We start from the raw sequence: 14,186 nt of genomic DNA on the forward strand, positions 1-14,186 counted from the left end.
TGTGTGTGCGGGCTCTTGTGTTGCTGGGAATTCATCCAGTTGGGCACCCGGGGCACCCACTGTCCACCGTGAGAGGTTGCCACTTGTCAGTGATCGCTTTTGGATTGAGTGTTCCTCCTTCGTAGGTGACAGAACTGGGCCGCATAGCCAGCCACTACTACATCACCAATGATACCGTGCAGACCTACAACCAGCTGCTGAAGCCCACCCTGAGTGAGATTGAGCTTTTCAGAGTTTTCTCCTTGTCCTCAGAGTTCAAGAACATCACTGTGAGAGAGGTGAGTCCCCCCAGCGTGTTGGGACTGGTGGTTGGTACTCCACTGCCGAGTTGCTGGATGGGTTCTGTCTGTGGTCACCTGGCTTTTCCGTGACCTGTTTCCTTCTTTTGGCAGGAGGAGAAGCTGGAGCTGCAAAAATTGCTGGAGAGGGTGCCCATCCCTGTGAAGGAGAGCATCGAGGAGCCCAGTGCGAAGGTGGGCCTGCTCCCGTGCTCGGGCCAGGGAGTAGGTGGTGGTGTAACCTCCTAATTCGAGTTTCTCCCAGTTTTTGCGTTCTTCTGCATGTTCTTTTTATGTGGAATAATGATTATTTCATGCCTTTGAAGCAAGATCTTAACCTGGCATGTACTCCAGAATAGAAATGTGGTTTGCTTTCTTGAAGTGGGCTAGTCAATGATTGGCCACCTTCTGGCCAACCTTGCTTTTTTCCAGATCAACGTGCTGCTCCAAGCCTTCATCTCGCAGCTGAAGTTGGAGGGCTTTGCACTGATGGCGGACATGGTGTATGTTACACAGGTGAGAGCCAAGGGTACTGCCAGAAGAGACCCGAACAGCTCCAGCCCCTGTTGGTGTGCGTCTTGGAGAAAGGTGGCCTGACCTTAGTGAGGGGGAAAGGAGGCCAGGTTTTGCCCTAGTTGGCTCGTTGGTTGATGTGTGTCTGTTATGGCTACTCTGTTTCACTGACCTTGAGCATGCGGAGAGGTAGGGCCTTAAGAGATCAGAGTGCTGGGGAGAGCCACAGACATAGTGTCTGCTTCCTCCAGAGGATGATTTCACACTATGGCCACTGGGCTCAGATACAAATCCAGAAATGGCAAGACTCTTAGCTATGTTTTGTCTTTACTTCTAAGGCCAAGTCACTAGCTCTTGCTAGATCCCTAAGCGCTAAGTGAGCTGACGCTTTAAAATCATGCAGTGAGCATTAAGTTAAGAGGTACGGTGAGCTTGAGCTGCATTTTTCTATTTTATGTTCAGCAAGCATCTACTGTATGAAAGGGGAACAGTAATTACAAGGGGACTTTCTTTCTGAGTGGTGTGCCTAAGTGCCTCAGAGCTTGAGGTAATGAAGTGTCACGTGGCTTCATAGGGCTGGGGAGAGCGGGGACTTACCAGAGGGAGTGCTTTCTCTTTCCCCAGTCGGCCGGCCGGTTGATGCGCGCCATCTTTGAAATTGTCCTGAACCGGGGTTGGGCGCAGCTTACGGACAAGACCCTGAACCTCTGCAAGATGATTGATAAGCGCATGTGAGGGGCCAGGGGGCTGGGAGCTGGTCACCGCGAGTGAAGGTCCCCGGGCTAAGGGGCGGTGGGGAAGCCTCAGAGTGCGCTCTCTCCAGCCTTCACTAGTGAAGTGGGACTTGCACTGGGTGGCAGTTGAGAAAGGGAAGGCTCCTTGGGTGGAGCCTGGGTCGAGGGAAAGGGGTGGGCAGTGATGGCTTTCAAGTGTCGTTGCCGGTGCAGTTCTCGATGCCTTCCTTCCCGGCCAGGTGGCAGTCCATGTGTCCTCTGCGCCAGTTCCGGAAACTCCCTGAGGAAGTAGTGAAGAAGATCGAGAAGAAAAACTTCCCCTTTGAGCGTCTCTATGACCTGAATCATAATGAGATAGGTGTGTGGGAAGCTCTCCTCTTTGTCCTTATGGCTCTGACATCTTTCCGCTCCTTCTTCCTTCCCAGTTCCAAGGCCTGGTGCCCTGTTGTCCAGCGTTCACTTCCCACCGCGCACTGAAGTAACAAGGCCAGCTCTTGGTCTTGGGCCTTCGAATCCTCTGGGCTGCACTGAGAGTTGGGGGAGGAGTCTGCACCCCAGAGTGGAATGTGCCCCTTGCCCTCAGGGCCCAGTTTGTAGCTCCTGCATGGCAGGCTGGCTGCAGCCCTCATAAGCTCCTGTCCTCCTAGGGGAGCTCATCCGCATGCCAAAGATGGGGAAGACCATCCACAAGTACGTCCACCTCTTCCCCAAGTTGGAGTTGTCGGTGCACCTGCAGCCTATCACACGCTCCACACTGAAAGTGGAGCTGACCATCACGCCCGACTTCCAGTGGGACGAGAAGGTGCGGCCTTGCCTGAGGAGGGCCTGCTTGCAGACAAGATGCTCCCGAGGAGAGCGGGCCTGGAGCCAGGAGTCCATGCGGGCTCACATTCTCTCACCTGTGCTTGCGTCAACAGGTTCACGGGTCGTCGGAGGCCTTCTGGATTCTGGTGGAGGATGTGGACAGTGAGGTGATACTCCACCATGAGTATTTTCTGCTCAAGGCCAAGTATGCCCAGGACGAGCACCTCATCACGTTCTTCGTACCTGTCTTTGAACCGCTACCCCCTCAGTACTTCATCCGAGTGGTGTCTGACCGCTGGCTCTGTGAGTGTGTGTCTACATGTTCCCGTGGGGGCAGCTCCCCTGGGGGAATTGTGAGACTGTCTTACCCTTCCTGTTGGACTGGACTCTGTGGGGTCAGAGCGATGCTAGCTGCTGACTAGCTGTTGCCTTGGGGTTTCCAGTGTGCATGGAGGGGCTCTGAGGGGCCATTAGTAAAGGGAGGACTGCCCGTGACCCATCCTGTTTCTGTTGTGGCAGCTTGTGAGACCCAGCTGCCTGTCTCCTTCCGGCACCTGATCCTACCAGAGAAGTACCCACCTCCAACCGAGCTTCTAGACCTGCAGCCCTTGCCTGTGTCTGCCCTGAGAAACAGCGCCTTCGAGAGCCTTTACCAGGATAAATTTCCTTTCTTCAACCCCATCCAGACCCAAGGTAGGCGTTTCTATCCCCAGGAGGTCATTTCCTTTGGGAGCCTTTTAAGGTCCCCTAGAGACTGTTCTGTGGCAGGAAGGGCAGGAGGGTGCTCAGGGAGACGGAGCTCAGCAGAGCCAACCGTGGGAGCACCCCGGGGCTTTTTCCCTTCTCAGTCCTTGGTCACAGCTAGATTTCCTTTGCTTTTCTGCACGTGTCACTGGGCAGAGTCAGTAGAACAAGGCCTCCCGTGGTGCACTGTTGTTTCTCAGGCATCTGGGTCCATGTGTGCAGCATTGACGGAAGCCTCCTTCCCCTCATTGTTTTCGACAACAGCCATGGTCACAGAGCGTGCCCTGTTTCCTAAGTCCTTTTGGCTGAGTACATCTGGGTGTTTTCTTCTCTGTGCCTCCCACTGATCCCATGAGGGATTTTCTGTCGGTGACAATACTGTTCGTACCTGTTGTGCAGATGAGGAAACTCAGCAGGGAGAGGCCCCTCCACTGAACCAGCTGATAAACAGAACTTGGACTTTAACCAGCCTTAATGCTGGGGTGTAGGCTTTGCCTTGTTCTTTAGTAGACCATTTCCAGGGACCAGAGGAGAGTGTTGGAGGGGCAGAGAAAAGCCGCCAGTTCCTCTCTGTTCTGCCTCCTGGGCCCTGAGAGGACCGGCAGACAAGCACAGGGTTCTGCCATCCTGCAAATCTCCATGCTGCCCAGACTCGTGGTCCGCGCTCTTCCCGTGCTACCTGCGTGTGAGGGGAAGGATGGCGGGGGGGATGTAGTGGGCTGACTGCAGGTAGAGGCCCCAATGGCAGCCCCTTCATGGTGGCGCCTGAGGGCGGGCTGGCTGGCTGAGTTTCTTCTGGTGGCCTCTGTTCTGAGGAGCGGTCTGAGTCTCTCCTCTTCTCCATGTTCTCCCCGCTGCTCTCCTGGCCTCCAGTGTTCAACACCGTGTACAACAGTGACGATAACGTGTTTGTGGGGGCCCCCACGGGCAGCGGGAAGACCATCTGTGCAGAGTTTGCCATCCTGCGGATGCTGCTGCAGAACTCAGAGGGGCGCTGTGTCTACATCACGCCCATGGAGGCTCTGGCGGAGCAGGTGCGTGGTGTGGTGGTGTGTCCGGGGTGCGCTTGCCCAGAAGCTGCTTTCCTCTGAGCCCAGATCAGAATTCCTGAAGCCCTTGAAATTTACAGGGTCAGTTGTGGCAAGACTCTACTCTCTTTTGTCAATGTCCTCGGTGTGTGTACCGAAGGAAGACACTGCCATCCCTTCAAGGTTGATGTGGGCTTATAAAGTAATTTGAGATGCACAGATCAAGTTTGTTTGGCTTCTAGAGCTTTTCTCGTTAAAAATGAAACGACGCCTGGCCTGATGTTTTCGGCTCTTCCTTTCCTTGCATGCCAGGTTTACATGGACTGGTATGAGAAGTTCCAGGACAGGCTCAACAAGAAGGTGGTGCTCCTGACGGGGGAGACTAGCACAGACCTGAAGCTTTTGGGCAAGGGCAACATCATCATCAGCACCCCAGAGAAGTGGGACATACTCTCCCGGCGGTGGAAGCAGCGCAAGAATGTCCAGAACATCAACCTCTTTGTGGTGGATGAAGTCCACCTTATCGGGGGCGAGAATGGGGTACGGCTTGACTTTGAAGCACAGGAGAGCGGTTGTGATGGGCTGAGTGGCCTTGGCATTGGGACTTCTTTGGGTCTGAGGCCAGAGACTAGGTGCTTCTACCAAGAAGATTCTGCTTGTCACTTCATTCCAAGGGACAGTGTGGGACTTTTTTGGTAGTACTCTGGGAAAATAGCATTGCTTAGTGGAGATTGGGTGCCACGGAGGAGGTGGAACCAAAGGTAGGAGCCGTCCAGATTAGAAGGAGGAGATAGGCGATCATTTCGTGGTGGTTGGGCTGTATGGAAAGGCTGGGGACAGGGTGCCTGGGCCTGTAGTGACTCCCTCTCTGTGTCCCAGCCTGTCTTAGAAGTGATCTGCTCCCGGATGCGTTACATCTCCTCCCAGATTGAGCGGCCCATTCGCATTGTGGCCCTTAGCTCCTCGCTCTCGAACGCTAAGGACGTGGCCCACTGGCTGGGGTGCAGCGCCACCTCCACTTTCAACTTCCACCCGAATGTGCGCCCTGTGCCCTTGGAGCTGCACATCCAGGTAGGGTCTGCCCTCCCTGCCTCCCTGCTCTCCCTGCTCTCCCCACTCCTCCGTGACCTCGAGTCAGAGGACCAGCTCCGAATTCTCTCTGTTTCCTTCGGTCTCCAGGGCTTCAATATCAGCCACACACAAACTCGCCTGCTGTCCATGGCCAAGCCTGTGTACCATGCCATCACCAAGCACTCTCCCAAGAAGCCGGTCATCGTTTTTGTTCCATCCCGAAAGCAGACCCGCCTCACTGCCATCGACATCCTCACCACATGTGCCGCAGATATCCAGCGGCAGAGGTGGGATGGGGTGGGATGGGGTGGGGGTAGTTGGGCCACTGTGGTGGGCTCACCCTGAAGGGTGCTCTGTTGATGAGGGTGGCGGTTAGCCCCTGTCAGACTAGGGGCTGGCCAGTAGCACAGTTGGAAGGGTCTTGCCAGGGACTTGAAGCACTCTGAGCTGAATCCGTGCCCGTGCCCCCTAGGTTCTTGCACTGCACTGAGAAGGATCTGATCCCATACCTGGAGAAGCTAAGTGACAGCACGCTCAAGGAAACACTGTTAAATGGGGTGGGCTACCTGCACGAGGGGCTCAGCCCCATGGAGCGACGCCTGGTGGAACAGCTTTTCAGCTCAGGTGAGAAAAAGTCTTGTGGCCCAGAGGGAGGTTCTAAGGGTGTATCGCAGGTGGTGGGCACGCACCTTTACGATGCGGGTGATACTTTGAGCACGCTAATCACCTTCAAAATACTTTTCTGATTCTTTTATCTATTATCTCATTCGATTGTCTCAGGGGCCTTGTGATATGGGTAGAATATCGTGCCTGCATGCTAGATGAGAAAACAGGCAGGCGCGTAAGGTGGTATTAAGAACTGGGTTTTCTAGAACAGGACCTTTGATCAGTAGACCTGGTTTTCCATGGATACCACATTCGCCAAGGTTGTTAGACCTTAGAGGTGTAGTAAATGCTAGAACATGAGTCTCCTCTGGTGTGGTCTGGGTGCTGCTGTCCCTTGCTGACTTGTGGCATGTCACGCAGAGCGTTCTCACTCTGACACTGTTCAGTGGAGCTGCAGTGGAGATGCTCCTGCCACAGTCGGTGGCACTCTCTGGTGCTTGATCCTGTCACTCATGGCTCAGTATTGCTTCCACATACAAAGCCAGCCCATGACTGAGGTGGCATTAACCCTTTCCAGTCAGCAAGGCCAGTGTGTCAGGCAGATGGCTAGGCCTCGCTTTCCCTGGGTTTGGGATTCCATTCCAGGATGACCCCGTTTCCTGAAGGCTGATCTTCTGAGCTAGGCATCAGCAGCATGGGCCACCTCTTGGAGGATTGTGTCAGCCCTTAGTTATTATTAGGGCTCCTTCCTGGCAAGCTTTGCTGTGAGTTCTGAAACGGAGCACAGGAGAAGCCCCTACCTGCCCAGGAGAGGAAGCCCCCCAGGGAGCCCTGCACTCAGGCGTCTTCTCCCCTCTGCCTCAGGGGCCATCCAGGTGGTGGTAGCTTCTCGGAGTCTCTGCTGGGGCATGAATGTGGCTGCCCACCTGGTGATCATCATGGACACCCAGTACTACAATGGCAAGATCCACGCGTGAGTCTCGCCGTGCTCTGTTAATGGGAACCTTCCTCCTGAAGGGAACATAATAGCTGCAGATCCAGGGCTTAGGAAGGAAATGGGTTAGGAAGATAAACAGCAGAGATTCCCCCATAGCCAGGCGTCCCAGAGTTTTTAGTCTCAGGGCCTACACTCACTTTTGGTTCTGTTGTCCATCTGTTGTATTTCAGCAAGTTGGAGAAACGGAGTTCGAGCTAGAGACTAGGTAGTCTATTTTATAGATTGGGAAAGTGACATGGTTCAAGTCACACGCCTTTGTGGTTACAAGAAGGCAAAGGTTTGGTTTTTCTTAGAAGAAGTTTGAATGATTTAATTCTTAACAATTTTTCTCAAAATGTAGTTTTTTTTTCCTGAAGTGAATGTTGTTTATGGTTTATCTTAATGTCTAAAATTCCTTCTAGGTTTAGATTTTAGTCAGGTGACTTACTAACTCATGACATGCAGCTGTTTGAAAGCTTGACTTACATATTTGATCCTTTATTAGGGAGTTACTCGCTTTTGGCATTTGCTGGGTTTGTAGCTTTGGTTCAGGGACCATGAACAGCAAAGTCCGAACTCTCACACTGGAAAACAGCAGTGACCTAGAGACAAACAAGTGACACTAGGACCTGAGTACAGGTAGTCCTAACCACAGGGATTAGCTGTAATTTGCTACTGTCGCACTTATTCTTTGACGTCGGGGGAGCCAGAGTCCCCTGTGTGTGGTCTCCGTGTTGACGTACCTTTGTCACCTTTCCTCTCTCCTCTTGCCAGGTATGTGGATTACCCCATCTACGACGTGCTTCAGATGGTGGGGCACGCCAACCGCCCTTTGCAGGATGACGAGGGGCGCTGTGTTATCATGTGCCAGGGCTCCAAAAAGGTCAGTCCCGGCCTCAGGCAGCCTCGTGAGATCCTGGGCCTCAGAGTAGATTCTTGAATAGCTGTCTTTCCTCATTTACATTCTTTCCTGTCAACTTCTGTTTCTTTTATTTTCCACATTGCTTTTGTAATAAGCCTCTCAGCCACATGGAATCTTGTAGCCCTTTGTTTTTGCTGCTGCTGTTGACAACACGTGTTGAGGTCTTTACTTTCTGGTTGGTTCTTCGTGTACTGTTAGGCCTGCATGACTCGCTCGATCCCTGTTCCCACTGTAAGACTAACCAGGGATGCGGGCGGGAATAGGCGCCCACACCCACCATTCCGCGTGCACACCCAGCGTGCCAGCTGCAGACCCAGTTCACCCTGTCCGTGCGGTGATTTCTTCCATTGTTGAATTAGCTGTGTCCGTCACACAAAGTCTATTCCCTGTCAGTTTGCCCTCGGCCCTCCTTTGTGACCTTGCTGTCACTGACACTTTATTACTATCTTTCCTTTTCTAATCCACAGGATTTCTTCAAAAAGTTCTTATATGAACCATTACCAGTGGAGTCGCACCTGGACCACTGTATGCATGACCACTTCAATGCCGAGATTGTCACCAAGACCATAGAGAACAAGCAGGACGCTGTGGACTACCTGACCTGGACCTTTCTATATCGCCGCATGACCCAGAACCCCAATTACTACAACCTGCAGGGTCAGTGGACTCGGGGGGAGGCACAGTGTCGTTTTGTGCTTCTCCCAGCCCTTGCTGGCCATCTCCCAGTGACTCCCTGCTTCTCACACCTTCGCAGGCATCTCCCATCGTCACCTGTCTGACCACTTGTCCGAGCTCGTGGAGCAGACCCTGAGTGACCTTGAGCAGTCCAAGTGTATCAGCATTGAGGACGAGATGGATGTGGCACCCCTGAACCTGGGCATGATCGCTGCTTACTATTACATCAACTATACCACCATTGGTGAGGGTCTGGCAGGAGCTGCTGTCCATGGAGTCCGAGGCAAAGAAGTCCCCTGCAGGGGCCTGTAGCCCACTGGGATGAGCGAGCCCGGGGCTTTGAGTGCCCTGTGTGCTCGTTGGAGGGATGGATTGTAGGGTAGTGCCAGGGGTAGGGTAGCCTCTTTTTCTGACTCCTCCCCTTTCTCTGCTTCCTTGGCTGTCAGAGCTCTTCAGCATGTCCCTGAATGCCAAAACCAAGGTGCGAGGGCTTATTGAGATCATCTCCAATGCAGCAGAGTATGAGAACATTCCTATCCGGCACCATGAAGATAACCTCCTGCGGCAGGTGAGGACATCTTGGATTCAGGACAGTGTCTTTGGAATTGACACTTGGCCTCTGTGCCCAGGGCACATGGTGTCCTTGTCACCACCAGAAAACCCCAACATGTCCATCACCCACATTTCTCTTTTGTTTTGTTTTTAAAGATTTTATTTATTTATTTGACAGATCACAAGCAGGCAGAGAGGCGGTTGGGTGGGAAGCAGGCTCCCTGCTGAGCAGAGAGCCCATTGCGGGGCTCGATCCCAGGACCCTGAGATGAGACCTGAACCAAAGGCAGAGGCTTAACCCACTGAGCCACCCAGGCGCCCCCACACTTCTCTGTTATTGAAGGGTTGTGAGCTTGGGCAGGTGGTACATCGGGCCCGGGAGCTGTCCTTGGGCAGGGTCATGAGTTCATCACTAGCTGTTTTTCTTCGCCTTCCAGTTGGCTCAGAAGGTCCCCCACAAGCTGAATAACCCGAAGTTCAATGACCCACACGTTAAGACCAACCTGCTCCTGCAAGCTCACCTGTCCCGCATGCAGCTGAGTGCCGAGCTGCAGTCGGATACAGAGGAGATACTCAGCAAGGTAGGGGTGGGTGCAGGTACGGGTGTGGAGTGGAGGGGCCCGGGCTGGCCTGTGAAGGAGCCGTTCCAAGCCTGTCTTCTCCTCCGCTCCTCTCCCCATTTAGGCAATCCGGCTCATCCAGGCCTGTGTGGATGTCCTTTCCAGCAATGGGTGGCTCAGCCCTGCCCTGGCAGCTATGGAGCTGGCCCAGATGGTCACCCAGGCCATGTGGTCCAAGGACTCCTACCTGAAACAGCTGCCACACTTCACCTCAGAGCATATTAAACGTTGCACAGACAAGGTGAGCTGGGTCTGGACCTGGACGGTTGCATGGCTGAGCCAGGTGGTCTGGGCGGTGGGGGCAGTTGAAGGGGTTGTGGGCGGTGAGTCGCGGTAGGGGGTGGTTGGAGTTTCTCTGAGTTTTTCTGAGGGTGTTGCATACTAAGTTACTAGAGAGCCTGATGGCTGTGCAGTTGTGGGCTGTGTTCTTTCTTAAGCTGTGTCTTTAGATGATCTGGTAGCACAGGAAGTAAAACTAGCAGCTGTCTGGAGCCAAGTTTCATTTGCTGTTAGTATGTGTTCTCCTCCCTTGACCTCCGGATCCCCGCTGCAGGGAGTGGAGAGCGTTTTTGACATCATGGAGATGGAGGATGAAGAACGCAACGCGCTGCTTCAGCTCTCGGACAGCCAGATCGCGGACGTGGCCCGCTTCTGCAACCGCTACCCGAACATTGAGCTTTCTTACGAGGTGGTGGAGAAGGACAGCATCCGCAGGTGAGTCTGGTCCAGCCACGTGCCCTGCCCTGGGGTCCCTGCTGTGCTCGGCGTGGCGGCGCACCCCGAACCCCCTGCCGCGGCGCTGATGAGCTGCCCTGCTCTTCCCCACAGTGGCGGGCCAGTGGTGGTGCTGGTGCAGTTGGAGCGTGAGGAGGAAGTCACGGGCCCCGTGATCGCACCTCTCTTTCCACAGGTGGGTCCTGATAGCTGGACAGGAGTAAAAACCAGATAGAAAGCTTCCTGAAATTTTCTCCTGAAAGTTTGTTATAACTAAGATTTAAAAACTGTCAAAAAGAGCCTCAAATGAACCCTCTTTTAAAAAAAAAAAAAAAAAAAAAAAAAAGATTTTTATACATTTGAGAGAGCAAGAGAGAATAGGAATAGGGGTGAGAAGTAGAGGGAAAAGCAGACGTCCCTGCTGAGTCAGGAGCCTGACGTGGGGCTCGATCCCAGTACCCAGAGGTCACAGCCTGAGTACAAGGCAGACACCCAACCATCTAAGCCACCCAAGCGCCCCATGGACTCTCATTTTTGAGTAGCAGTATGCAGTTTCTTCCAGAGGCCTTGACCTTTAGCTAGTGTTCAGAGTTCAATGGTAAGTTGTCAGTAGGGGAGGGCAATTTAGGGTAATGACGAGCCCCAAGACCGAGAATGGGGCCATGGGTGGTTTTGTTGTTTTTTGCTTGAAGACAATTCGGGTGACTGGTCATTGTTAAAGACATCAGGGCTTTTCTAGTTGGAATTTCTTCTCTCTCACTGCCATTTCACTCTGCATCTGGTTGCTTGGTTTTTTTACCACCAGAAAGAAAATCTGATCCCTTATATGAGAAAATAATTGGAAGACTGAAAGCAGAAACCAGATTTTATAAACTAGTGGTTTAATAGGCTTGGGGGAAGGAGCTCTTTGAACCAGAATACTTGGGCTTTCTGACAGGGATGGCCTGCTCTGGGTCCTGTCCACAGGCCAGCTCATCTCTGCGTCAGCGTGTTTCGCTTATCTGACGTAAGTGCTTTGAACCTAAAAGGGTCTCAGAGGAACTCCGCTGCCAGGCCTCAAAGACTAGATCTCTGATAGTGGAATCTTGGATTCATTGGCAAGCACTGAATGTCAGGAGAAGGTATTTTGAAATAAGTAAGGAAATGAGCTAGAACCAACAGTGAGTTCATCTACTTAAAAACAGAGTTCATTTGAGCTACCTTTTTGACAGCTTCGAAATCTTAATTGTACCAAATTGTCTTTCGGGGGGAAATTTTATTTCATTTTAAAAGATTTATGTATTTTATTTTTTTAAAAAAGATGTTATTATTTTGAGAGAGCATGAGCATGAGTGAGGGGGAGGTGCAAAGGGAGAGGGTGAGGCAGACTCCCCACTGAGCAGGGTGGCCAGTGTGGAGTTTGATCCCAGGACCCCAGGATCATGACCCGAGCGGGAGGCAAACGCTTAACTGACTGAGCCACCCAAGCGCCCCTTATTTATGCATTTTAGAGAGAGCACGTGCACTGGCCGGGGTGGGTGTGGGGAGACAGAGGGAGAGGGGGGGAAAGAATCTCAGGCGGACTGCCTGCTGAGTGAGGAGCCCAATAGATGGTCTCAATCCCAGGACCCTGAGATCATGACTGGAGCTGCAGTTCAGAGTTGGCCACCTAACTGATGGAGCCGCCCAGGTGCCTCCAGGAGGAAATTTTTAGAAAGCTTTCTATCTGGTTTTTGTTTTCCTACTTTTATAACCATTCTTGTGGTCTCATGGCCCTCAAGTTCTACATGCTGAAATTCTTGGCTTTTGGTCACTGCAGAAACGTGAAGAGGGCTGGTGGGTGGTGATCGGTGATGCCAAGTCCAATAGCCTCATCTCCATCAAGAGGCTGACCCTGCAGCAGAAGGCCAAGGTGAGTGAACACTGACCCCAGCATTTGATCTGAGATGGGGTCAGGGTGAGGTTCCTCCTTTGTGTCTGTGCTCACCCTGGTTTCTGCCTGCTCTCTCTAGGTGAAGCTTGACTTTGTGGCCCCAGCCACTGGTGCCCACAACTACACCCTGTATTTCATGAGCGATGCGTACATGGGATGTGACCAGGAATACAAATTCAGTGTGGACGTGAAGGAGGCGGAGACAGACAGTGACTCGGACTGAGTCCAGAGGCACTTACTCTTAAAAGGACGAGAGAATTGCACCCGAATCAGGAACATGTACAGTTCCATGGGGACCAGGTCTGTTGTTGTGAGATCTGGCCAGCCAGGGCAGGTGCTGTCCCTGGCCTCCTACTTGGCCTTCTTACTACTTTGCCATCTCGACTTCGGATCCAGTGTCCACAGGTGTCCTGTCACTGTCCAGCAGAAACTATGTACAGCATTTTTAGGCATGTTCTGTGTAGTTCCGTTTGTCAGACAGTCTCCTCAAGTAACTTGGAGAAGCCATTTGTCTTTGCAGTATTTCCAAATTAAAGTTTCCTTCCTCTACCTAAGGCCCTTGGCCAAAAACATTTGGATTTTTTTTAGCCACTGAACTTGCTTATAATGAATACTTCTAGAGGACAGGGCTGCTCTTCAGTTGGGCTGTCACCTGTAGCCTTTCCAGTCAGTGCAGAGAAGGGAACAAGGTTAGACAGCTGTCAGGTTTATGCCCTTGTCTCCCACCTCTGTTGTTACCCAGGTATCAGCACTACTGTAGGAAGTAACACAGAACCTGAATCTCAAGATCTGTAGTGTCCCCTCCCGTAAGAAGGTAGCCAGAAACAGTATTAAAATGCACCAGCTGGGTGTGGCCCAGTCTTGGTAACCAGTTCTCTGGTCTAGATTTACAAATTTTGCTCTTCACATTCTTGCCTTCTGTTATTTAGGAATAAATGTGCATAAAATCAGGAGGTAATTTTCAAGCGTAGTTTCTCTAGGTCAGCAGTTTTCAAGTAATAGGACCTCAGGACACCTTTACATGACAAAAAGTTAAGAACCCCAAAGATATTTTATCATCTTGGTTATATCTATTGATGTTTACTATATTGAGGATTAAAACAAAACAATGCATTTAAAATAATTTTTTAAAAAGATTTTATTTACTTGAGAGAGGGAGAAGCAAGCTTCTCCACGGAAGCCCGATAGGGGCTTGATTCCAGGACCCTGGGATCATGACCTGAGCCGAAGGCAGATGCTTAACCAACTGAGCCACCCAGGGGCTCCAGTAACTTAGTTTTTGTTTGTTTGTTTGTTTGTTTGTTTTATGAAAAATACCTTCTAAAACAAATCCAGGGAGAAGACTGCATTTTATATTTTTGCAAATCTCATTAGATCATGTCTACTCTAAATGGAAGACATCTTCATAGCTGTTTCTATAATTTTGCATATTGTTTGTTGAAGTGAAATGAAGTAGAACTGTCTTTACCCAGATATGAAGTCAGAAAAGGGCTTTTTTTATTTTGAGATTTTTATTTATTTATTTGACAGCACAAGTAGGCAGAGTAGTAGTCAGAGGGAGAGGGAGAAGCAGGCTCCCCGTTGAGCAGAGAGCCCAACATGGGGCTCGATCCCAGGATCCTGGGATCATGACTGGAGCCAAAGGCAGACACCCCCACAAAAGGGTTATTAAAGCCTCTTCAGGTGATTATCTATTTGATACTGTACTTCAAGTGGTAGTTTTTTAAAGGCAGTGCGGAATCTGAAACCTCATCAAATAAGCCTCAGTTAAAACCACTGGTCTTAGGGTGCTTGGGTAGTGGAGTCACTCAGGCATCTGACTTGGTGTAAGCTCAGGTCGTGATCTCAGGGTCAGGAGGTAGAGCTCCACACTGGGCTCTGCTTTAGATTCTCTCCCTCTGTCACTTCCACTCTTGCTCTCTAAAATAGAGCTTAACAAAAATATCCCACTGGTTTTACAACTTTTGTTTACGATTTTATTTATTTGAAAGAAAGAGCACAGGCCGGGGGAGGGACAGGAGAGGGAGAAGCAGGCTC

General features: G+C 51.5%; 1 protein-coding gene across 1 annotated transcript in view; it reads left to right on the plus strand.

The window, feature by feature from the left end:
- LOC111158410 (small nuclear ribonucleoprotein U5 subunit 200) overlaps window positions 1–12,703 on the plus strand; it is a 29,688-nt gene extending 16,985 nt beyond the window's left edge. Inside the window, exons 22-45 of the mRNA XM_022520407.1 lie at window positions 126–278; window positions 393–473; window positions 711–794; window positions 1,416–1,522; window positions 1,765–1,883; window positions 2,173–2,327; window positions 2,443–2,632; window positions 2,849–3,022; window positions 3,947–4,107; window positions 4,414–4,641; window positions 4,981–5,172; window positions 5,281–5,459; window positions 5,645–5,796; window positions 6,643–6,751; window positions 7,529–7,637; window positions 8,144–8,333; window positions 8,431–8,595; window positions 8,798–8,919; window positions 9,341–9,484; window positions 9,588–9,764; window positions 10,077–10,237; window positions 10,352–10,433; window positions 12,036–12,128; window positions 12,229–12,703. Coding sequence (XP_022376115.1) covers window positions 126–278; window positions 393–473; window positions 711–794; window positions 1,416–1,522; window positions 1,765–1,883; window positions 2,173–2,327; window positions 2,443–2,632; window positions 2,849–3,022; window positions 3,947–4,107; window positions 4,414–4,641; window positions 4,981–5,172; window positions 5,281–5,459; window positions 5,645–5,796; window positions 6,643–6,751; window positions 7,529–7,637; window positions 8,144–8,333; window positions 8,431–8,595; window positions 8,798–8,919; window positions 9,341–9,484; window positions 9,588–9,764; window positions 10,077–10,237; window positions 10,352–10,433; window positions 12,036–12,128; window positions 12,229–12,372 — 3,471 coding nt within the window. The 3' untranslated portion in view covers window positions 12,373–12,703. The remainder of the gene's footprint in view (window positions 1–125; window positions 279–392; window positions 474–710; window positions 795–1,415; window positions 1,523–1,764; window positions 1,884–2,172; window positions 2,328–2,442; window positions 2,633–2,848; window positions 3,023–3,946; window positions 4,108–4,413; window positions 4,642–4,980; window positions 5,173–5,280; window positions 5,460–5,644; window positions 5,797–6,642; window positions 6,752–7,528; window positions 7,638–8,143; window positions 8,334–8,430; window positions 8,596–8,797; window positions 8,920–9,340; window positions 9,485–9,587; window positions 9,765–10,076; window positions 10,238–10,351; window positions 10,434–12,035; window positions 12,129–12,228) is intronic.
- The last annotated feature ends 1,483 nt before the right edge of the window (window positions 12,704–14,186 follow it).

This window comes from Enhydra lutris, unplaced genomic scaffold, assembly GCF_002288905.1.
Source record: "Enhydra lutris kenyoni isolate GAN:26980312 unplaced genomic scaffold, ASM228890v2 scaffoldscaffold59, whole genome shotgun sequence".
NCBI classification, from domain to species: Eukaryota; Metazoa; Chordata; class Mammalia; order Carnivora; family Mustelidae; genus Enhydra; species Enhydra lutris.